This window comes from Diachasmimorpha longicaudata, chromosome 8 (assembly GCF_034640455.1).
Source record: "Diachasmimorpha longicaudata isolate KC_UGA_2023 chromosome 8, iyDiaLong2, whole genome shotgun sequence".
NCBI classification, from domain to species: domain Eukaryota; kingdom Metazoa; phylum Arthropoda; class Insecta; order Hymenoptera; family Braconidae; genus Diachasmimorpha; species Diachasmimorpha longicaudata.
Genome location: NC_087232.1, coordinates 7,077,105 through 7,100,815, shown reverse-complemented (window position 1 = coordinate 7,100,815; position 23,711 = coordinate 7,077,105). Strand labels below are relative to the sequence as shown.

The 23,711-nt window shown below is 39.5% G+C and overlaps 5 protein-coding genes across 6 annotated transcripts in view; 2 read left to right on the top strand and 3 right to left on the bottom strand.

Moving 5' to 3' along the window:
• Window positions 1–127: 127 nt before the first annotated feature.
• LOC135164979 (uncharacterized) lies at window positions 128–5,243 on the bottom strand. 2 transcript variants are annotated; one of them, XM_064125819.1, is made up of 5 exons: window positions 4,260–5,243; window positions 3,045–3,141; window positions 2,570–2,911; window positions 2,159–2,393; window positions 128–1,798 (listed from the first exon to the last, which is right to left on the bottom strand). In XM_064125819.1, the coding sequence occupies exons 1-5, from the start codon at window positions 4,311–4,313 to the stop codon at window positions 1,141–1,143; spliced, it is 1,386 nt and encodes a 461-aa protein (XP_063981889.1). In that variant the 5' UTR covers window positions 4,314–5,243; the 3' UTR covers window positions 128–1,140. The 2 variants fall into 2 exon arrangements, with proteins under 2 accessions (XP_063981889.1, XP_063981890.1); XM_064125820.1 differs by lacking the exon at window positions 3,045–3,141 and having other exon boundaries at window positions 4,260–5,238.
• A 301-nt stretch (window positions 5,244–5,544) lies between these two features.
• Window positions 5,545–7,078, bottom strand: LOC135164990 (RRP15-like protein). The gene is made up of 4 exons (XM_064125834.1): window positions 6,867–7,078; window positions 6,254–6,713; window positions 5,966–6,176; window positions 5,545–5,881 (listed from the first exon to the last, which is right to left on the bottom strand). The coding sequence occupies exons 1-4, from the start codon at window positions 6,931–6,933 to the stop codon at window positions 5,756–5,758; spliced, it is 864 nt and encodes a 287-aa protein (XP_063981904.1). The 5' UTR covers window positions 6,934–7,078; the 3' UTR covers window positions 5,545–5,755.
• A 7-nt stretch (window positions 7,079–7,085) lies between these two features.
• Window positions 7,086–8,901, top strand: LOC135164978 (serum response factor-binding protein 1-like). The gene is made up of 2 exons (XM_064125818.1): window positions 7,086–7,252; window positions 7,419–8,901. Exons 1-2 carry the CDS (start codon window positions 7,226–7,228, stop codon window positions 8,841–8,843), a joined length of 1,452 nt encoding a protein of 483 aa, XP_063981888.1. The 5' UTR covers window positions 7,086–7,225; the 3' UTR covers window positions 8,844–8,901.
• An 83-nt stretch (window positions 8,902–8,984) lies between these two features.
• The window catches only part of LOC135164969 (elongation factor-like GTPase 1), a 46,401-nt gene continuing 31,674 nt past the window's right edge, over window positions 8,985–23,711 (bottom strand). Inside the window, exons 4-5 of the mRNA XM_064125798.1 lie at window positions 9,614–9,798; window positions 8,985–9,401 (exon numbers count right to left, since the gene is read on the bottom strand). Of these exons, the coding sequence (XP_063981868.1) occupies window positions 9,213–9,401; window positions 9,614–9,798 (374 nt within the window). The 3' untranslated portion in view covers window positions 8,985–9,212. The remainder of the gene's footprint in view (window positions 9,402–9,613; window positions 9,799–23,711) is intronic.
• On the top strand, window positions 13,161–22,878 carry LOC135164988 (protein giant-lens). The gene is made up of 4 exons (XM_064125831.1): window positions 13,161–13,940; window positions 21,035–21,255; window positions 21,340–21,511; window positions 21,591–22,878. Exons 1-4 carry the CDS (start codon window positions 13,677–13,679, stop codon window positions 21,831–21,833), a joined length of 900 nt encoding a protein of 299 aa, XP_063981901.1. The 5' UTR covers window positions 13,161–13,676; the 3' UTR covers window positions 21,834–22,878.

Genomic DNA, 23,711 nt, shown 5'->3' with positions numbered 1-23,711 from the left:
CTGATCGCTTGAGCATAGGCTGCTGGCCCCAATGGTTTGTAGCTCGCAATGTGCGAGGGACTTCACCCTCGGCGAAGGCTGGAGGAATAGAGGGAAAACGGCAAGAGAAGGTAAGGGAAAAGAGACATTTATCCCATTGAACAGCAGTCAACGTTTATTAAATGAACATCAATATTGGATAAAAAACAATAGAGAAGGGAAATTTGTGAAAAATGCATTATTTGTGGTTTAACCGAGTCAACCCTAATGCGTGGCCATACGTTATCAGGCCGACCCTAATGGCGAATGACCCTCGTGAACGTCCTCGTAAGGCCCTGATCCTCTCGACGAAGCCCCAGAGGTATCGCTCTAAAGACAATCTCGTCGAGATATCTTCTGAGTTGTTTTTGAACGGTATCGTCTACATCTTGTCTCGAAAAAACAGAGGCCAGGTGAGGCGATACCGAAACTACTCCCGGCCTGAGTAACTATTGGTTGAAGGAGAGAAATCCTAATTAGCCACTAAGTAGCTCGTGCGCAGCCCTAAAATTAACCCACTTTACCGTATTCCACAGCCGATTGTACTAATGCCTGTAGGATCTGCCATTTTAACTCGTCAGCTATCTCCCAGGACTTCTGTTTACTCCAAAATCAATCCCAATTGTTCCTCATGATTTTCTACATAATTATGATTCACATGATACAAATTTCGAACTTAATACTCCACCGAGATTTCACTTGAAAAAATCCACTCTACATCAAGAATTGCCCACAACAGGCTCTCAGCGGTTGTCTCTTGACAAGTTGATACTTGCATTTGGGTCTAAGAAAATTCTGTTCTTCTTTTAATTTAGAAAATTTTTTACAAAGATGGTCTCTTCATTTTTTTTTCTTCCCACATTTACCGGTGGTATTTACTGTAGACCCTCACCCAACGGAGTCTGCACTATTTAGTCTTTTTGTTCAACAATAGTTTACACTTGGAAACTGAATTAACTCACTTAAGAACGTGACACGATCTTCCTCTGAATCATCATGCCAACATCTCTCGACAAATGCATCTTGAACATTTTTCTCTCATCGTCAGAATATTTATAAACCAACAAACCTTTTTCCTGATTTGTTCTCTCAGCCATTAAATTTTTATTTCGCCGGCAGAAATCAAACTCTGCTTTCTCTGATATCAGCGAGTGCTCCAAAATCATTGTCGTCCTCGTCATTATTGATTCTATTATCTATTTCTCTCATCCTCATAGCTTGTATCGATGTTGTATCATTCAAATGATCTTCACGGGTGCCAATGTTGACCGTGACTTCTCCATTTGTTGCTCCCGCGGCGTGGAAACTCACACTCCTTATGTCTATCCGATTCGGCTGAAGTTCCCCGGACCTACTGTCATGAACATCCGCATTAATGATATTAATACTTTCATCGGATCGCATGTCCACTCCCAGTGGATTTTGCAGGATATTAATGCCGTTAGGGTGACGCTGGTGCCTGAGTTCTTCGTTGGAGATATGTCTTCTGGCGTCTGAAATGGGAACGTCTATGTGACTGATGGCATAAATCCCTCCGAGCTCGTTGTTAATGTAAAAATCATCCATCGGGTTTGCAATTACTGAGGAGTTTCTCGAGATATTGCTACGTGGAAAACTTTGACTTGAAAAAGATGCAATTGTTGCATAGGGGTGGTAGGCCGTGTTGCTCATTATGTTGTTTATGACATGTGGACAACTGTCTAGACTGTGCATCTCGATGTCCTCCTTGCTGTTGGCGCAGCGATCCTGCAGTTCCATTTCGTATGGAAGATTTGCAAATCTGTCAATAATTCAAATATATATCATACGTAGTCAATTATTCCAGTGGAAGAACAATTCAAAGAATAATAATAACATTAACTGAAAGGACACGTTTCACTTGAGGGTGGGAAAGGTCTGTCAAACTATAGAAATATTGCCAGTGTGATAATTTACCACGCCAGGGAAGTTGTCAATGTGAAACATGCCACGTGACCTCGAATGCGACAGTCTCATTGATCGAAATCATAATGAAGGGAATAATCCCAAATGGTTTTAATTAGTCGCGAAAAAAAACACTTCAGAATATAATGACTGCGCCCTTAATTCTTGGAGTACTACATAATTTCATGGAAAAAAAATTATTTATCGATTATTTTACCTGCAGAGGAGAATGTCCGAGTAGGATGGAGGCATGCCACCCTCGTCCTTTCCATAGATACTTTCGTAAGTAGGAGGAGGAAAGATTCCTATTGATCCCATACTATCTTTACTCGGAGTTTCAGCATCCATTTCGAGAATACTACCCTGGTTACTTTGCAGCTGGTGCCGGTTCACGTAACGGGGATTTCTTTGTGCTCGCATAACATTTTCCCCCAATTCCACGAGATCTAAACCTGTATGAACAAAATAGAAATTTAGAATTTTAGAATATTGATTGTACTTTTTTAGATTTTTTTGATTTCGTAGAGGAAATATTATTAGTGCTCGCGAGACTTTGCCACAAAATAAATAAATAAATAATAATAAATCCTGAGGGAGGTTTTATCTGGAGGGAATTAAATAATCTCACCGTTAGTATCTCCTTGAAACTGAGTAAAAATCGTTCCGTCGACGACCAACATTCTCCCATGGGGCAGAAGAATAATGGTAGGAGTAGCAACCATCGCCTGCTCGCTGTTTCCAAATCTCGAATCAGGCTCCGGATCCTCCAATTGACAACAGCAGTATCTTCTGCACAACGACCGGCAGAAAGGAGCTCCCCAGCAACAGTATGCGAATATGAAGCAGAGGACAGCGAGCATGACTAATAGGGCAGCAATTCCCTGCCCTTGTTGGGCAACTGCTGGACTTGTTCCCCCTGTCACCCCTACCCCCAGGCCAAATCCCACTCCATTGCCGCTGCTCATCTTGCCTAGAAATCGTGAAAAACTATACCCTCAGCTAATACCGATGTTGGATTAATTATTCAATTATGAAATCATGAAAGAAAAAAAAAAGAATTTTGTAATTGAATTTTCTGGAGGAAAAACTGAGTTTGCGCTTACGTTGGGGTGAAAAGTGCGGTTCCACCCGGAACATATAAAATAAAGGACCCTTATCCATGTTGTTCACTATGTGGCAAAACTCCTTTATTTTACCTTCCTAAATTGAAAATTCACTGTTCATTATTCGTTAATTTTATCATTCATTTCCAACACATTCTTGAGATAAGTGAAAACATTCAAACGAAACTTCGATTAACAAAAGCGTTTTTCTGACTGTAAATTGCACTCATCGGCGATGTTTTTGTGAAATTATAAACTCTTGACTCCACTTGATGTGAAAATTCTCAGTGAAAATTGAACTTATTCGAATTTACCACGTAAACGAATATCAAAAATGAACTTGACTCGGGGTTCAAATGAAAAACATGAGTCACTTGAGAAGCGGATAGAGTGATTAGGTAGAGGGCAATGCACACTCTTTTATATATTGATTTTTATTGTCTATTTGAGATAACTTAATGACTCCGATATATAATACAGTCTGTAAGGAGGGAGAAGCAATAACATCTTCATTTTCCCTCCCCTCCTTCGCCCCACACGAAACAGTATTTGCCCCAATTTGCCACAAATTGACCGTTTGCATCACTTGTATGTATTGTAACTAAGTCTATTTATTATATACTCACCCCGTTGTAACTCTATTGAATAGAAATGCGTATGCGAATTTGTGACACTTATAAATAATTATCAGACACTAAAAAATTTCTTAATAAAATTAAAATTTGTGAAAACTTCCGACGAACAGGTCCCTGATTATCTCAACTTATTTTATTCCGTCTCTTCTTAATTTGTGAAGAGTTTCCACCAAAGATATGGAACTCAGGAATTCCTTTTCACTCAGTTTCGACCTCAACTTTTCAACAGCTAAAGCCTAAAATTTCCCTTGGTCGATACGTTACTATGAATCTCGATTCCGGTCATTGCCTTTGTGCCGTTAGGTATGTACACTGATAAGATTGAGTGGCTGTTAATGAGGATTCTTAATGACAAACAATGTTTAGAATCAACTGATAGCCTGAATAGCTGAGAAGTTTCATTAATAGAATCTGAATCGTTCCAGTTTCTAATTGCTGTGCGAAACTGACAAGAAGAGAATGAAAAATTTAATGAAGATGCTCATCACATTGCTGTTGTGAATGTGCAATTTAAGGGGAATAAGAGCTGGTGTGGGCAGCCCCTGTGAATTGTTCAACCCGTCGGTGTTCGTCTACTTACGTCAACAGTGATGATTCTACACCGATGCCATAAATGCTTGAACGCAAATTTCATTAATTCGTAGACTATCTACGTCGACCTGTCCACATAGGAACCATTTTATTAATCTCAACTATCGAAATGTGACGATTTTGCGGTTCCATTTGTTCGTGAATACTCCACTGGATGAAATCCGCAGCACCGAGTCTGCACCCGAAGCGCGAAAAAAGTAGAACACTTCACCCCAACAACTCTCCCCAGATCGTCAATTTCTATCGATTAGAAATGAACTAATAAAATGAGTCATACTGAAAATTTCAAGGCCACTGTATTTATTATAATTGCCCGGCACTACATCCATTCTTGGATCGATTTTACAATCGACTGCGTCACTTTTCACAGACCATCCCTCTCACCAAGAAAATCACTGCGGAATATTCCAGTTTTATGCTCTTCTGGAACAGAAGTTCACATGCCCAAAACTTTGAATCCAAATTTCCACGGTAAGTGTGACTGATTATTTCTAATCAACGCGGGGTCACATCTAGATCCACCTTTACTTGCGGAAAAATGAGGAACGAAATTGGGTGAAATGCGGTCACAATAGGGAAATGAAAAGAACAGGACCATCTGAGGAACGAAACGTCAATACTAGGAATAGTTGACACGACCAGATGAGCAAGGAGAGTACATAGTTATAGGGGAGACGCATTGGCAGACACAGACATTCCCCTTGCCACTACTTTTGCCACGTCTGCCCGTCGGGGGTGGTGCGCGAATCGGCTGTACTTTGCCCATTTGCGCGTCGGCTTTTCTTTTGTGAATAAAAAATTTTGCGAAGTGGGAAAATCTATAAAATCCATTGGAATTCGAGGAGAATCATTGTAACTCCAATAACAAATGTTCTATATGTATTGTCTATGGTTTTAATATATAAACAAGACCAATCCTAGGCTTATAGTATAATCCGGTAAGTAGTGAGAAGATAAAAGAGGGAAATGGCAAAGCAACAGTGCGATGGAAAAGGGGTCACCGGTGAAATCGATTGGAAACACCCCCTCTGAGTGTTTTTAACGTTTTTGTGAACTCCATCGCTTTGAACCACAAAACCTTGTATAAGGGAGGGATGTAGAAATTCAGTCTGATGCTTTCAAGAATTTTTTAAGCGTTGAGAGTATTTTTGTTTACAATTAATCATAAAATCCCAACGATCCGTCAGCAATTATGACAATTATGAAAGAAAAATCTATTCATTTCTATTTATTTGTTTCTCGATAACAGGAAATTAAATAATTTTCAAAACAACTTTTAATGATTGGAATTTCGTTTTTTTCAACGCCTGAACGTTTTAATAGGCATTCAATTGTGTACACATGACTATAATTGGTCAGAATAAATAAGACATGGAAGAATGAGTTAAGAACTGTTTGGAGTTTGGGCTCTAATATACAATTTTTTTATTATTTTCTCCACCAGACAAAATATCAGATAAGTTTCACATAAATTTTTCAATTTCTTCAATCACTGTCCATTTCTTCTGGGGCTGACGATTCTTCTTCCTCCTCATCCTTTTCCTTATCCCAGTCCTTCAGATTTGCGCCCATTGTAAAGTCGTCTCGAAGAACACTCCAAACCTTATTCTCCTAAAAACAAATATGATATTGCCATTAGAATCAATAGTTCATAAAATATGAACCCTATGTGAGTCTATCGTCCAATCAAATTACCTTCTGTGAGCCATTTTCTTCGCTTTTGGGACCAACTTGGTCATCCACGGTGATGCTCTTTGTTCCACCCATAAGTACGTCCAAAAACGCTCGTTTATCAATGCTCTTCAATGCTTTTTCTCTCTTCCCCTCTAGAGGACCAGCTTCTATCAGTTTCTTTTCTATTTCCTGCTGTTGTTCTCTCACTGTATTGAATAATTGAACTACGCCTCTGCAAAAAAAAATAATAATCATTTTAGGTTGCCAATAGAATTCTGCTTGACGCATACTTAATAAGAAATTAATTACTTGGTTGCTATCCTTTGTAGTAGTTTTTCTCTAGGTCTATCCAAAGGAGAAGGTCTGACCCGAATTGAGTGCTTCATTTTTTCCGTCCTCGGTTTTTTTTGTTTATCCCTCGGGACTTCATCTGTAGCTTTTTTCTCCACGAATTCAACCTTAATATCTCCCTCTTTACTCTCAATTTGGAAATCAACTTTTTCATCTTTCGGTTTAACTTCAGATATTTTTTTAGCCCTTGATAGCACAAGTGTTTTTTTCTTCTTGGGCTTGTTTGTTTTTAAAATTTTCTGCATGGCATTCGCCCATCCTGGGTTCCCTGCGAACTTCGACTCTTCCTGTTCTGCCCCGGAATCAGCAGAATTTCCATCTTCTATTGAGTTATCGAGATCTGAATGATCTTCAGGTGAATCGTCAGAGTCACTGTGCGACACTGAAGCATCTTCGTCGCTTCGTTCTACGGTGTCAGCTAAAAATTGATATTTATAGTTATAATGTTTAGCAGATATTGCCAAAGGATATCCAAATCATTCGGACAACCTGAGTTATCAAATTTGTAGTTCAAATTTGCATGTTGCACAGACTAAAATTGTAGTTAACCTAAAATTAATTTTCTTCTTACCTTTCATTTTTAGGATTTTTTTTTGAGAGTCATTTTTTATTTTCATTGTTTTCACTGCTAGACTCATGTTCCCGACGAAATTGTCTAATTAGCACTTTATTTATTTATCAATGCAATGAGAAAAATATATTCCATTTGTCAAACAGTTTACAAATACACAAATCATACGCACTACACGTGGGTTTCTTCATAATATCAACGAAGACAGCCAGATGTCGCAATTTGCAGATTCTCTTTCTCGCAGGTGCTCAGTTTAAACCACAATCCGGACCCATACGTGTTTTTCTTTAGGTGTTTTTATAGAAAACAATTCACGAAAGCTCGTTCCAATCAAATAACAAAGGATTAACAGCTGGAGAATGGACCACGTGGCTGCCAATAATGAGGTAAGTTTGACAAATAATTTAGTACTTTTTTCCTTTCCTCATCTCGTGACGACTGTGCAAATTTGGAGGTTATAATTGAATGTGGAATTGATAGATTGTAAACTAGACTAGTATTAGTACCTTGTGAGGGCATATTAAGGTTTCTACTCGAGTTTTTGGCTTTCAGATTATCCGTATGAGAGCAACAGTGCGGAAGGCACGTGTTGGTGTCATTTGGAAGACCACAAAACAAGCAAAACTCCTCAAAAACCGAACACATGGCGATGAAGTGACCCTCCAGAAATTCAAAAAAAAATCAGAGAAGTTGATAAAAGAAATAAAAGCAATCAAAGCTCTTAAGGACGATGATATCGCGAAATTTGCAATTCTCAACACGAGAAGTCTTCAAGAAGTTCTCGCAGACTCCACGATTGACAGGAGGACTCGAGTAATGACGAAGCTAGCATATCACAAGGGCTTGAAAGAAGCAGTGGATAAGTTCAAGGAGAAATTCCCAAACTATCACTTGGGAAAAAGACAATTAGCGAATAATAAATTGAGAGAATCTTTGGGAATCAAAGCTCTACCTGGTAAACCTGGAACAGTCGATCCACACGAAGAGGATCGAGTGAAATCAGATAGTGCTAATAATAATTTTAATGAGGATGGAGATTCCGAAGGTGATGAACAATCTGCGACAGAGACATCTTTACAATCTGATAATTGCTCGGAAAATTCTGATGCAGAATTAATAGTGAAGACAGAAAGTGGAGAAGAACCTCCAGCACTTGAGGGAAATGACATCAAAGCCAAAAAGACAGTCTCATCCACGGAAAATGGAAAAGTTGGTAAACGAAAAATTAAATCAGCCTCCAATAGTGATACGATAAAATCAAATATTGTAGAAGAAACTCCAGGAGAAATTTCTTCGCTCCCTTCGAAAACATCTAAGAAATCCTCGAGGAATAACGCAAAAACGCCCTCGAAGGATTCTCCGAATACTAATTCAACACCAGAACTGGAAAACTCGTCGGAAAAATCGCGGAAAAGTCGACCAGTGAGTCAACTTGCCTCAATAAAACTTTTGAAAATCGGAGAGTCCCTTGAAGAAATCGAAGGAGTATCAGAGGCTCCTAACTCACCTCTACCCGAATGTAAAATTGAGCTCGACACAGTAGAGGACTCTTTCTTCATATCTGCAGCTCCTGGAGGTGTTTACAAGTCAGTGGTCGTCCCTCGCCCTGATACAGGAACCGTGGAAGACGATGACTCTCGTAATGAATTCAAGGAATCATTTCACCGGAGAAAACAAGGCGGCATCTCTTCTAAACGCGGTGCAGAAACATCGGGTTATGGAAAGGATCACAAGGTGCGGCGCAATGATTTTGATAGGAGTAAAACAGACTTTTCCGGGAGACAAGGACCAGGGAAAGACAAATCTGGAATGCAAGTTAGGAGAGATAGGAAATTTGACAATAAAAAGGATAACCACACTGTCACAAAAGATAATCATGGGGAAAATTTACATCCATCTTGGATAGCTAGGAAAAAACAGCAAGAGATCTTGAAACAAGGATTTCAAGGGAAGAAAATTGTATTTAGTGATGACTAAGAAAATGTATGTTTGAATTATATGGTGTTTTCAAAATAAAAATTGTGTTCAACGACGAGTGAAGGAATGTACACCTTTGAATTTTTGATTATTTCCACTAAAATAACTTTAATTGAACAAATTAAGTGAATAAACATTGAATTGTTTCAAAACTAATTTTTATATTCATTTATTGTTCTGTTCTCGACGGAGATGCCTATTTAGGCTATCAAAGGCCTCCTGCCCACCCACGACTTTGCTCAATTGATTATTATTCAGGAGAGAATGCACCTGTCACTGGTGTGCATCGTCCCTTCGTTCCTGACCATTTTTGCGTTTCATCTTTTGCACTGTTAATGCATATATCAGCTTGTTGTTTTCGCTCCTGATTTATTTCTTTTTAGAAAGAGTTCTCTGTTTTTCGCCATGAGTTACCAGTTGGGAGTCAACGGAGAGGCCTTTCCGCTTTCTCACTGCGTCAATGTACATTTTGGCACGATTTGTGCTGTCACCTTTCTCACCAAAGTGCAGGTATTCCTCTTCAGTTGATGGTATCCAGAAGGGATCCTGTTCGATCACCTGAAAGTTAATGAAAATAAATGGAAATAAATCAACAAGAGCACGAATATGATTGATGTCATTTATTTAGCACACGTCTGAGTAAAATTCCAAAATCATCTGAAGTACCAATGTTTCCTCTAAAATTTAGAGAAATTCTCATGTCATTCGAACATTTTTTAATGTCTCAATTGTATCTACAAAGTGTCATATAATAAATCATTTTCACTTACCTCCCAATGACTGAAAATAAGCTGTGGGCTCGCCAATCCGGAAGTCTGAGTCCTCAGTTCTCTGGCTAATTGAAAGCTTTCAGGTACTGGAAGTATCGCATGTACCCGGAACTGTCCCCCGAATCCTGTGGTATCAGCTGCGATAATTCGTCCCTGTCTTTTTCCAAAAACAGCGTACAATTTTCCTGCAATTAAGAGAAAATGCGACATTAATTTATAAATACGTCAATATCGTTAAAAATAATATAATATAAAAAATAAACTCATAATGTCGTTAGCGTAATAATACAGATGTGATGAAATTATCATTTTCTAAGAAACTGAAATTTTTTCGTCTCGTTTTTTTTTCATAATGAATAGGGGAATTCTTCGCGTCATTTGTGAGCCCAAAAAATGGAGAGACGTAGTTACGAAAAATGTAAGAGTAAAAAAAGATATAAGCTAAACCGGAAGGACGAGATCTGTATCTAAAGATTGGTTCCTCTGGTTCTGTTTTGAGGATTGACCTGAGTGCTCTCCCTATCCTGAGAATTTTCCCGTTAATGGCCGATTACAGAGGATTTCCTGTCCTACCCAAAAGCAGTAAAGTACGAATTATCTCCGAAAATCTTTGGGTACACAAACAAAACTATAAAATGAATCCCGATTTCCGGTTTCCGAGGCAGTCGGCGTAAGTCAGTGAGGCTTAATGACATTTTTCACGAATATATCGTTGAAGAAAAAAAGAGAAAAGGTCGAATCGATGGAATTTTGTCATTGATTCATGGTGTCCACTGTATGATTCCTATTGTCCACTTTTTAATAGGATCTAATGGGAGATTATCACGAAAGTGCTCTGAATGATTCAACTGCCACTTCTTCCAGAATCTCCCACGAATTTTATTTTCCCTCATTTTGGTATCGATTCAGTATCGAAATTAATTCCAAATTTTTTCGCTGCGCAGGAGGAAGTGAGACAGTTCGTTGAGGCACATAAAAGTAGATTGTTCGCAACATCAAAGGATTTTTCCGAAATCTCGAGAATTTTTGTGAGAGTAAATCTCGCAGCGGGTCTAGCGATGGGTTAAAAATCGGATACACCCGGCCGAGATTTCGTGTTGGCCGGTGCATTCGCATTTACTCCGATGGTAGTTCAGGACTTCCGGTCGTACGGCACTGAGACACCTGCGTGCACCTGCGCCCCCTCCCCTTTCTCCTTCAATAATTTCGTCTCACGTTGCTCCTTTTATTGTGCAATATCGAGTATCGATGTCTTATTGTCAGGAGTGATTTTAATCGGCTCAATATCAAGATCGAGGGGGAAAAAATGCAGGTGATTTTTTCCATTCTAAATGACAGGAATGAAGGCGAAATGTTTTTGTGAAAGGCTCTTACGTCTCAGCTAAGTTACGATACGCACGCACGCATTGCCAGCCATTTATTCACACGATTGTGAAGTGAACCGGTGTATGTACACCAGGCATGGTAACTACGTGAATGGATCACGAAATTCATCAATGAACCAGCGGTTCTCCAACTCGAGCGATGGCCACTGTTTACGTTGGCATTTTTTCACTGAAAATTGAGGGTACGACAGGCAAATTTTTATAGCCCCCCGATTATTTGACGAATCTCATTACCGAGAATTCAAAAAATTCCGAAATTCAGTTCAGACTAACAGGTAATATACCCCTCCCTGATTATTGCGCAGATTCCACCCTTCAATCCACGATCGCCCACACCGATAAAATCCAGTGGAATGAGCACCATAGATGAAAAATATCCCACGCCTCGTTCAATTTAACCAGCGAACGTTGTTACAAACTCGCGGTTGAAAAATATGTGTGCCATTTGCGCCCGCGCATATTGCCCATCCATTATTTCCTCGTCCATGCTCACCACCTCTAAAGATTTCACAGTGTCTCATTTCCTTTCAAAAACCCGACCACCTTCTCCTGCACCTTCTTTACCCGTGTGGGTGTATATCCTCGAAACGTACACGAAGGGGACTAACACGGCTAACAAAAACATTAGGATTCACAGCAACAGGAAGGACAACACCTGAACTCCACCTGAGATAGTTCGAGATATTTCTTTATACCACTGTGATTTTTTTTTTTTCCTCATTCGAGGAGTAACGAGTTCCGGAAATCGCAAATGTCGCGACTCACTTGTCACGTGAGATGCCCGAAGAGCTCCGGATCTCGGGGAATGCAAAGATCAAGAGGAGATCCGAAGAAGTAACGGATACTTTCCGGGCACACCTGCGGTCATCCAGTCTACACATTAGCATTAATATTAGTTTTCAACTGCCTATTAATGGATTTTCGTTCTGAGACACCGGGGGGTGGAAACATGTGTCTGCAACGTTTGAAGAATGTTTGATATATCGGAGGGGGTCGAGATTTCTGCGTTTTTGAGAAGAAAAATGACCAATCGCACGATATCTCACATTAAAAATAATAAATCATACGTTAACAAATGTTATATTTCCCTAGAAAATCAAGAGAATGGGATTTCGAAGTAATGAATGTAGTCAAGCGAACTTATCTCCAGCATTAGTTTACGGTAATTGTCCCAAAATCCATGAGCAATAACAAAGCCAGTACTATTTGGCTACGGTGAGAGAAATTTTTCAGATTTTTATCTCATAGCAATACCAGGAGACCTTCAAAGTGATGGAATGTTTCCCGGAAGCTGTGTCACGAGCAAATGGAAGTATTGGCTTTTCCACAAAAATTTCTGTTTCACCCTGGTGGGCGTAAAGTGCAATTTCCCTCGTCTACCCATTTACTTGACTATCCCGGGGTACCAGAAGTCCACCTGTTCCCAATTTTTTTGCCAACGTATTTTCACGTACAAATACAGTACAAAAACTGCTGTTCCATCAAATAAAAACATTGTTAAAAAAATTTCTTGAGTCATTGAGAGCCTCCAGCCAGGTTCACGCAAGCCTCCCATCATCAGCCATGATAATTTTTATCTGAGAATTCGACGGAAACGTCTCCTCAACAACTCCGCAATAGATTAACTTCCTGAGAACCCTTTACAAACACTTTTCATAGTTTTAAACATCATCTTCCCATTTCGAGTATCTCCAATGAAAAAAAAATAAAATAAAATAAAAAGCGCCTCCGGCGCGGAAGACTCGGGTAAAAGCGAGTAACCGACGTCTCCACCTGGTGTAGTGCCTCATCGTTTCCACAGCAGCAGTACCACAGGGGTCCCTCATTTGTTCAGGGGGTGAGGGGGGACAGGGGCAGGGCGGTAGAAGGAGGGGAAGGTGCGTCGACAGTAAAAGAGAGCAAAACAGCGAAAAGAGTGAGAGAGAAAGAGCGAGTGAAGAACCTGAGCTACAGCTACTTGCGTAAAATGAAGAGGAGAGAGATCTTCAGTGCAGCATCAAGAGCCCACGAGAAAGAGACAACCGGACCCAAGAGGACAGGCTCCCCCTTCCCCTGTTTATCCCCTCTCACTGGCTGATTCCAACGAAGATCGAGATCGAAGGGCAGAAGAAGGGGGGGAGGGGGTATATGAAAGAAAGAATTAAATGGAGTGGGGGCATCCATTCATGCTTTGCCGCTGGTCTAAGAGTCCAGTTCAACCACGGCATACCTTCGTGTACCCCGTGGGCACCATTCTACGACCGGCACTCACCTACTATTCATCGAGGAATACTATTGGCCGAAACTCAAAGTCATACTGTGAATTTTCAAGACATTACTTTGCAATAAAATACCCATTGAATATTACTTTTCGAGGATTTCCTTTTTTTTTTCAACGGACAAGGAATAACTGGAATTAAATGGTTTGTTTATCCCTGACTGGAGTGAAATAAAAATTATAGATGAACATTCACGTGGTGGTAAGGGGTGGAAGATGATGCGAAGGATAAAATAAAAATTGATTAAACATCGTGGCTCGTTGTGGACTGCAATCGATTGATGGAGAAAGATGAAAAATGATAAATTGTCCCTTATGATGTGACAGTGATTGGTTGACTCGATAAATTGACTGATATTAATTTATTGCCCATTTAAAGTCAATGAACTTTGATTGAAGTGTTATAATACGAGATTCGCGGATGAACAAAATGGAATCTCACCGGAGAATTTGTTTGTTTATAACGTTGTGCATTGTGGTAACAAAGTGCCTGGGTAATTTACTCGGTATTGAGATGGATGATGCTGGTGAGGAGTTTCTCCACGAGTACCTGTCACTGGACGAGAACAGGTATCTGGCGAAATTACAGGAGTTTCAGGATTCGGCTATTGAAATTGATCTGATAAATACTAAAAAGCATCACAAACGACCGGAACAGGAGCCCCGAATTGTTTATCAAATTGGGGTAAGTGCTTCTTGTATTCTTTACCGGTTGGGTATTCAAGTACTTTGGCACATCGGTGTACGTGGTGTTGCACGTATTACACGGATTATGGATGAATTGAGGAGAGTGGAGAAGGGCGAGTAAGAATAATGATAATAATTGTGGGGGACAAATTTACATGAGCTCGCGTAGAAAAGTGCACGCGCTGCATTAAGTGTGTTGACCAATTTCCGGCCGAGCTGGCTGTGCGCGCCTTTTTTAGTCTTTAAATATACACTAACGATACGTCCGCGGGGCCGTTAAAGGCGCTTTTCGCGCCCACGATAAGACGTCGGAATTATGGAAGTTGTTTTCTCTCAGGGCACTACTCTTCCTTCGAACGCTTAAGGTATGAATCCAGAGGATACCTATTCTTGACTGGAAACCAAGTGATTGCATCATGCCATGTTCATCAATTCCCTGCCTATCTAACTACATGCTATTATTTTTTTATCACAAAATATTCGTCCACTTCTTCAATGGCACCACCACAATTGTTAAAAAAAATTTTTACATTGTGACTTTGAATTTAATTTAAAATAAAATCGTTCCCTCTGAATGAACTAAAAATTATTGCTTGAATTTTTGAATGTGTAAGTACGTAGTCAGGGGTGCAAGTGAACTGGTGTTCACCCTTGAATTAACTTCCCCGTGTCACCACCTCCCCTCAGAATTCATTTAATAATTTTCCTTCGCCCTGTGGACCTGGAGATTGGAACTCCCCCGAATATTCCAGGACTTGTCTGATTACTCAATCCCAAAATCCATCAATATATTTTCTTAGTGCATCACTAGTCGTGCAAAAACAACCCCCAACCCCTCTTCCACCTTTATTTTAATTACACCATTACCCTTCACCTCGACCGTCGGCTATTTTTATCCCCTTTCATGTACCTCATATTCCGCACAACCATGTGAACAATTTCACGTCTCCCCTGTTTTTCACTGGACGATCCTGGCGATGATGGTGATGTTGTGAATGTGCGGGTGAATAAAAAGCCCCTATGTCAGTCGGATATTTTCACAATATAAACCGAGTGGCGCCCACTCCAACCTTCTCAAACCTGTCACGAAGTTGTGCTACAGATGAGGAGGAATGGTGGGTGAAAAAGGTGATTCAGGGTAATGGTGCGGGGGGATGGGAGGGGAGGTAGTGTACTCGGGGCAACATTCATAACGAGTTCGCCGATCGAGTTTGAGATTCCTGTGTGCGTCGTTTCCTCTTACGTGAACGGGACTATGAAGAATGCTTGTCCGTCGGCGCTACGTCCGGTGTTTTTTTGCATTAAATTTTTTTTTATAATGTATTGAAATTGAGAGATATCTCATCGACTCCTTAATGATCCAAGAGATAGGAAAATTATCCACCATTGAGCCCCAATAGGCAGTGTAAACCATCAAAGTTGGACAAACGACGACGTCCGTTCGGAGAAATGGAGAACTGATTCATCAGCAGATTGATCTTGATTGGCCCTTGACAATTAAAAAAATCTGATGCAGATGAACACGTGATCACCTGTTCTATCTGTCCTATTTACACTGGTGTTGAAAATGGGTAGAAATATGGAGATATGCTGGGGATGTAAGCAATACATCTTTCCTCACTCGGTCATCTGCACACCCCTGCGTCCTTTGGGGTTTTTAGTGGTATGGTATTGGGCCTCTGGGCTGCTGTGCGAGTGCCAGGTGTCATGTTCGGGTCGGTTGTGGTTGTGAGAGATGCAGGAGATTCGTGAGAACTTCCGGATCGCTCATGGACGTCTTCCGGTGCGTCTATTATTCCATTTTAGTTTACACACTGCCACCGTTTCAATTCGCCACCTTCTTCATATTCCCTCCTTCCATATTTTTTTTTCTCTCTTTCCTTTCCCGTTTATATATATATTTTTTATTGTTCTCAACCGGAGAGAAAAGAAGAAGAAACACCACGTATTTTTGCGCAAGCTCTTTATAACGCTCCATTCTGGGATTTCATTCATAAACCCAAGGCTTTTTCATTCATAAAAACCTTCTTTACATTCACCATAACGTGGCATTCAGTAAATTTACTTGTTTGTCCTATTCCAGTATTTTTCCTCCTTCGTATACTCTCGTGTTTTATTCACCACTCACTTGCTGATCCCATTCACGCCCCTCACCTCTTCCACTACGTTGAAAGTCATTCATAAATCTGGGTCAATGGAAAACAATAAACTCTTTCCATTGGGTTTATTGAAAAATTGCGGAGAACGAAGAAATGGGGCAACATAATATCTGCATAACGATAATTGATTTAATTTGCGGAGATTACTGATTGCGAAGTGATTAATTGGCGCGTACTAAGCCAAATGGATACAAGTGCGGATATTTATTTACAAATTGAAAGTTTACGGTTTACAAAATCTTGAATATTGCGGAGGTTCCCATGAAGGTATCACTTTGCCGACTTGAGTTTACGCAGAAAAATTTTCTACAACAATTGAAAATCACAATTCCCCAGTTGGGGAAAAAAACTGACGCAGAGATTCCTGGTGGGTTTGAAAATTTCTGAGAAATATTCACAGAAGCACAGGGAACCATTCAAGTTTTTCCCAAAAAAAATTTTTAGCCAGCACTTTGCACTTCTTCTCCGGAAATATTTGTCGTAACGGAAACTTGGTAGAATTTTTAAAATGTAAACTGAGTTATTACGTTTTCTCCAATCTGTTGAGCGAAAAGCAATAAATAATAACCTTTAGGATCATAAATATTTATGAATGACTCTCCCCTTATCCTCACCCATTTCCAATCAATGCTGAATGAAAATACTCCTCAGCAAAGTGAATGGATCGAGCGTCCTGTCTCCAATATCTTGTTCTCATGGTGTCAATTTCCCCAGGAGGGTGTAACCATACCAGTTTAGCATGAAGTAACAGCTTTTGCAGCTTTTATTTATATATTTTTGTCATATCATCTCAACTGAACACTCGTGAATTTTCTTGACTTCTTCCTGAACTGCCTTGACGTGTCCCAAAAAATTACTGTACAATTTTTCCTTGAAATATCCGGCAATGAAAGTCATTTGATTTTCATTGTGAGTCCCAAACAAATGCAAATAAAAGTCCCTGACATATACACGACTCTGGATCGGAGGAAGACCGTTTCCTCAAGGTATTACATCTCAATGATTTCCCCGAGTTTCTTCAGTTTCATATCCCACTGGGTAGCGATTACCAACACAATTCTATTGCACGTGAAAGTGAATACTCTGACTGCGGGAGTTCGAGTGGAGTTATTCAAGGGTCTTCTTTCAAACATTACTGGAAACATCTCCGCGGGTGTCACAGATACCCTCCCCTGACAATGGAGACCGAGGAGGGTACAGGAACCTCTCCTGGATCCTCCACCATTGCCATTGACGTTCACGGAATAGTCTGTGGAGAGGCCCTGAAGACGATTGTCAGAGAAAATACTTTGGTTCATTCAGGTGAATGGGCACAATTGCATCACAAACTTATTGTATTGCCAACAGGACTTTTTAATTACCATCGAATTTACTTCTGCCATCGTAACGATTGAGACGGTTCACGCGTTTCAATGCAGCGACGAAGCTATTTTTTCCATTATTTTGTTTCCTCTTTCTTAAATGTCTTTTTATAAGTCTTAGTGAAAGTTGTTGGTGGAAAGTAAAACCCACGGCGCGCCTACAGATGAGAATTGACGCGTGCCAGGAGTAACATTAACAACACTCGATTATTCTGCTGGCCCACGTAAAAGCGCATTATTTTGAAATAAATTTGAGGGCCTTAGATGGTGGGTTGTAGTGTTAAACATTATTTCAAGACGTTACAAAAATTAAAATTACTGTGGCGAACGTACAAATAGTGATTTTAAACAAAACACTAAATGGAGAGCCTCGAGACGTCATGACAATTATTCGGAAAATGGAAAAAAAAATTCTTAAAATCCATTAAAAATATATTTAAAAGTATTTACAACTTTTGCATTGTCATGGGTATACTTGTTGTCCCTTCCCATCCCTGCCGATTACCCCATTGGTCCCCCGAAACCCTACAGACAACAAATGAAAAACATCAAAACCCCAAAGCCCCGCTGTTGTCGAATTCAACCACGTGGCGAGACCGTGCGGAAGAAAACACGAAGGAACCATCAAAGAAAAAGGTATGAGCGGGGTAAACGCCGCGAAAAAGGTGACTTCCGGAGGAAGCACCTTGGCATTCCCCCCTCCTCAACAAAACCAATTGGTATCCAATTGTAAAAACCCTCATTGAAGGGTGCTTCCTTCCTTCCTGCTGAGAAGGAAGTGATTTTTCAAATAAAACCGAAAAGTCCGCTTTTTCAATTCTCGAGGAAATAAAAAAAAAATGTAAAAGTTACGCTACATTAAAGAAATAAAGAGAAAAAGGCAAAAGCAGGACGGTTGGTTTATATTTATCTTCCTCGGATGATCGTAGTAAAGAGGAACTGTGGGTTGACTTCCCGTCCTCGAGAAGTGGTAGAGGAGATGGTGGAGAGAGGTGAGTTGGGGAAGGAGCAGGTAAAAATGTTTGACAGAGGTGAAGAAAAGGTATTCGGATAAGCAACATGGATGTACCATTTTGTATTCTGTTTGAGGAAGGGGGAGGAAAAAGGGAATATTTTGATTGGTTTGCCTCTCTAGTTTTCTCATCCAAGCACCCGAGCCACAGCCGGGATTGTGTGTCTCTATTGTGACACGGGGAGTGGGCTCATCCGGTTTATTCTCGGTGGCAGACTTCCGCTATTTCACGAAGAGTAAAGCCTATTCAGGCCATTATTCCAGTAATAAGATCAGAGAACTGATTTCCCTTCTGGTCCCGCGCGATGGAAAATTTTCGCTCAACTCGGTGGCAAAATTCTTAATGATTATATCGTAGGTGGAAATTTTTTTTCACTTCCATTTGACAGTCATGTACGGTAATTTTCCTAATTAAGCAATAACTATCCAACTCTCAAATATAATTTAACTCGTTTTATCACTCAAATATAGAATTTTACTATTCCATTGAAATAGAAATTCCAAATGGCGGAAATAATGACTGAATATGATGTTCAATTAATTCTTAGAATTGATGAATCGACTCATTTTCATGACGATTGCTAATAAATTTCCATTTATTACTCATTCATGCGATGATGCAGTGGAGTAGTTTAAATTCCACCCACTTGACCCTTACCAGACTTATCCTTGAAACAAGGAATCCGATCACCGCAATGTGTCCCTATACGTGTAGACAATACTTCACACATAACTACTGCGTAATTGATCATAATTAAAACGCTTTGTGAATACGTCAAGTTGAAGGTAGTCAATAACTCCATCATTTCTATGAATCTCAACTATCGATTCATCATTTTTCATTATATTCATGAGGCGGCAGCTCAAAGGAAACAATTATAACGTCGTAAGGAAATAATTTGGTTAATGAAGGAGAATAAAAAATATGCGGAAAATTAATCCAATGGAGCGGAAACGATATTTGTGGGGTTGATGTAGGACAAGTTTTTCCTGAAAAAAATTGAAGGGGTTGTATAGTGTACCCTTCGACCCGCATCATTTGTAATTTGGGTTTTCGCTGCCAGAGAATTAAAAATTGAAAAAATTGTGTTTCCTGTTATTTCACGGGACAAAACCAACTGTCTCTTGCCGACTAGCCATGACAATCATTCAAAATTGTTTTCAAATTGTTTATTACACATTTGTTCAATTTCCTAGGCGTCTAAATGCCAAGTGGAGTGATGGAGACTGACCGGTCAAATTATCCCGCTGTCAGTAATGTCCTAAACTCACCTATGTGGTTTCCTAGTAACACATAAATGACAGATGGACAAAAGTACATAATAACCCCTCACGTTATTGTACGTTTCCAATTAATTAATGATATTAATTAACTGAAGCCCGGGTGATTCAATTCTAAGAACGATTCAATTCCCCCTTTTTCTACTCACTCGCCTCTCTCAATTTTTTTCATCTGTTCCTCTCTCCCTCTTTTATCGTCCTCCAAACATCCTGTTTACGTTGGTTTCGTTATTTTATCTGGCAAAAAAACTAAAAGAAAAGGAAACGAAAAAAAATAAAAAAATGGAGAACAGGGCAACGGAGAATTGTGTCCAGTGTTCGTTAGAAGTAAAGTCACTGTCGATCGTATTTCCTTGGTAAGGGTTTTAACAAGGACCCAACGTCGTGGAATTACATATACATTATGTGCTTGCGTATGTATAAGAACACTCATGGTTACGCAGTTGATTTTAAAGAAAGAAAAAAAATAAGAAAAAAAAAAAACATACATAAATCATATACCGAGGTTGGTTACTGGAACCGGAAGTTGAGGGCGAACAAAAACGCCTGGCCAGACCACTGTCCTTTTTTTTTTTCTTGTTTCTACTTTTTCCGTTTCTACCTTTGAGCAACAAACCTGGTGGTTCTAATCCAATGGGTCCGTTGGTCGTTGCATTGATTCATTTTTATGTTTCTGTTTTTTTCCTCTATTTGGTTCAGTTTCCAGTCGAAAGTTCCGTTACAGAACGAAGAAGAACAGAATGGGAGAGGGCAACGACGAAGCAGTTGATTAATAACAAGGAAAGACTAGTGATGTTTTTATTCCCGGATGGAGTCGTAATAATACAAATTCGAAATTCTGAGATTTCTTCTTAAAGTGATTGAAAGCGATAAAAAACATTCTCTCTGGGGGAGCTCTTAGAATATTTTTATATTTCCTTGATGGTTTAATCAATAGTTTCAAAATCGTATTACCATCATCGGTACCTCAGTAGCTCAAATTGACCGTAAAGGGAATAGCTGACTCTGGCATTTCTAGAATATGATTTCTTCATTATTATCGTGAAGCCAACAGATTGAGCGATTCAATCGAATACCTGTCCACCCACTGAGAGAAAAACATTTTTTTCTGAGTATCCATTTACTTCAGAGAACTATAAATTTTTTTGTAAACAAATTTACCGACAGAACTCAAGTTGTTTTGTGGAAATCCTCACCACCATTGAGAGGCGATAGTAAATGTACTTTTCCTAATTGTAAAAAAATAGTGCTAATGTTTTGTTAATTTTTTTAATTGCAGAAGAGTGAAGAGGAACTGCCAGAGTGTTTGGATAAGAGCGAGGTATGCAGCAAAGTGGATTTATATGGGGATCCGTGGGTGGAGAGACAGTGCAGATGTCCTGGTGGACGTACATGTCCTAGCACTATACATGCTGACGATGGACACACAATTGTGGATAAGACCAGGCAATATAAGCTCTGTGAGCCTGTCAAAAGACTACCAATTTGTCGTTACTTCAAGTAAGTAGATTCCCAAATTTGTTCACTGCCCTCGCAACGGTCATCATTGGTTAATATTAATTAACAAAATTATAAATTTCCCAGAGACATCACATGGACCTTAGCCCCAGGAGTTGGCCCTAATAATTCAACAGTTCAACAGGTTCACTGCCGGTGTCGTCCAGGGAGTGTTCCTTATCTCGTAAGAAGATCAACCCACAAACTACCCCAAGGCAATGCCACCTTCATCTACGCCTTTGCCTGCTCACCACAAAGTGTAAGTAATCCTATAGACCAATAGATAATTTCCTCGTTGTTTACAGCAATTTAAATTTAATGGTAATTTTAATTTGCAGCGATTAAGGTGTCAGCATAAAGAGCCCTGTCGTCTCTTCACAGTTCGCAAGCGCCGAAGCTCTCAACTGGAAGAAGTCAACGCATCACCTCTCTGCCAATGCCCGAAGGGAAATAGATGCCCCAGGAGGCACACAGACCCGGGCTCTCTTCCAGCAAGATCATACCGTGGTGCCCTTGAGATAAAAACCTACAGTGGTTACTGCGTTCCAGCTCATCACACCGAGCCAGTCTACACCCTTTGATCGTCTCTTACCTCAGAGGACCAACAATCCCAATGATATGACCAGCCTCAACCTATCAGAGAATTATCGGTAGATTGCCTCCTGTACCGACTGTGGATAAATTGCAACGAATAACGACATGAGAAATTGACGAAGAGAAAATGTGTGAAAGGTAGAACCTTCTCAAGGACATTCCATTCAGCCCTTTCCCTCCTTCTCGTCGTACGATTTTTACCACGAAATAGTATTAGAAGTTGAGGGGAACAGTTGATAGTGTTGAGGAAAGTGTTTTGAATTTTTTTATTTCAAGAATTTAACAAATTCTCATCTTGATCATTGAGAAAAAACCTCTGCAAAAGCTTTAAGTGACAATCGTCGTACATCGAGTGTTGGTGAACTGTGGAAATTGTCCACCGTTGAATAATTGATTGTAAAAACGATTATTGTTCACTGGTGGAATTTTTTTCCGAATTTTCAATTGAAAATTGTGATCACAATTTTTCCAATACGAATAAATCCCCCGCACTCAGTGTACAACGTCACAATATTATCCATTAAGGTCAAAGAGATGTTTTCTTCTAATTCTGAATTAATTGTATAAACAATGTATAGATGTATTTCAGGTACGGTCAAGAAATCAATCTCGACGATTTTACCATTGTTTCCTCGCTATTTCTGCAATTATTTCTCTTTTATTAATTTTGTCGACGGTTAATGACTATTGTGCGACGTTTCGAAAATAGAGATGAAGAATTATTTTCTTATGTTATATTATTAGCACTATATCAGTTAATGTTTAATCTAGACGACAGGTTCTTTTTGGCTAATTCATATTTCGAATGCCATTGTCGACGTTCGGAGGGAGAGAATGAAAGTAAATTTACATAAATGATGATATTGAGCTGTATATATGATTCGCTTTCGGAGTGATTAGTGTAAGATGATGGAAATCGAAGTGAACGGTTTTTTTTTCAATGATGATGAAACGTTGATTTGAGATTGACGTTGATCATGTTTGTATAATTTCCACTGGTTTAAGAAAATATATGGCAACTCTGTTAAATAATTATGTGCTTTTCTTTATTTCACATTTAACTGGAGGAAATGACTAATTAATTTTTTAGGTCTTCGAGATCGTTTATTTTCGACAAAAAGGTTATTGAATAAATTGCTTCCATTAGACTTTTTAAAAAATTCAAATAGTTTTGCCTGATAAAAACCCCTCTGGGGTAAATAAATTGTGATAATTCCCAGGTCAAATAGAAAATCGTCTGACGAATGGGTTTTGCTTCTGAAAATTGCCGCATTTCGATTTTTTTGTAGAAGTAAATCCTTCATTATTTTTCCTTCAATGTATTGAAGAACCGAATACCGATAATTCATAAAAAATTGACCATTCTCACAAACAAACCCAGAAATTTCCCGAAAGTGATGTTCCAAAAAAAATATTACTCACTTCGAAAAAAAAAATTACTTCAAAATTTCAACGAAACGACGAGCTATTATTGTTCCCTTTTATTCTGAAATAAATAATAACATTTCCATCGTCAAGGTGATAAAGTAGAAATCGATCGGGGTTTCTGCAGCATCTCCACGGAGATGGCGCTAAAAGGCCTCAAACCGACATGCATCGTTGACCAAGATGAGCAGCAGGAACTCCAAGATCGCATTTCATGAACACTTCTCATTCATGAGAAACATAATATGAAGATTGATACAAAAAAAAAACACAACTGAGTAGTCTCTCAACGATCGTAGATTCGTCTATGGGAATGTCTCGGTCCATCACGTCCTGCGGATTTCTGAGCTTGAACGTAATGTTCCATCATCCGTATCCGCTGATTCTGTATTATCCCATTCTCCGTCACATCCTGAATAACGCGAATCAATAACACTCTG

What these genes read in the sequence shown, in the direction of transcription:
- LOC135164979 (XM_064125819.1), bottom strand. Translation starts at nt 4,313, where the DNA reads ATGAAATTTGCGTTCAAGCATTTATGGCATCGGTGTAGAATCATCACT. An exon ending in GTTTCAAGGAGATACTAACG is followed by an intron (nt 2,394 to 2,569) that starts GTGAGATTATTT and finishes TTGTTCATACAG; the next exon opens with GTTTAGATCTCGTGGAATTG. An exon ending in TCGGACATTCTCCTCTGCAG is followed by an intron (nt 1,799 to 2,158) that starts GTAAAATAATCG and finishes AATTATTGACAG; the next exon opens with ATTTGCAAATCTTCCATACG.
- LOC135164990 (XM_064125834.1), bottom strand. Translation starts at nt 6,933, where the DNA reads ATGAGTCTAGCAGTGAAAACAATGAAAATAAAAAATGACTCTCAAAAA. An exon ending in AAAAATCCTAAAAATGAAAG is followed by an intron (nt 6,714 to 6,866) that starts GTAAGAAGAAAA and finishes ATCAATTTTTAG; the next exon opens with CTGACACCGTAGAACGAAGC. An exon ending in AAGAAAATGGCTCACAGAAG is followed by an intron (nt 5,882 to 5,965) that starts GTAATTTGATTG and finishes ATTTGTTTTTAG; the next exon opens with GAGAATAAGGTTTGGAGTGT.
- LOC135164978 (XM_064125818.1), top strand. Translation starts at nt 7,226, where the DNA reads ATGGACCACGTGGCTGCCAATAATGAG. An exon ending in ACGTGGCTGCCAATAATGAG is followed by an intron (nt 7,253 to 7,418) that starts GTAAGTTTGACA and finishes TTTGGCTTTCAG; the next exon opens with ATTATCCGTATGAGAGCAAC.
- LOC135164988 (XM_064125831.1), top strand. Translation starts at nt 13,677, where the DNA reads ATGAACAAAATGGAATCTCACCGGAGAATTTGTTTGTTTATAACGTTG. An exon ending in CCAATTTGTCGTTACTTCAA is followed by an intron (nt 21,256 to 21,339) that starts GTAAGTAGATTC and finishes TAAATTTCCCAG; the next exon opens with AGACATCACATGGACCTTAG. An exon ending in TTGCCTGCTCACCACAAAGT is followed by an intron (nt 21,512 to 21,590) that starts GTAAGTAATCCT and finishes TTTAATTTGCAG; the next exon opens with CGATTAAGGTGTCAGCATAA.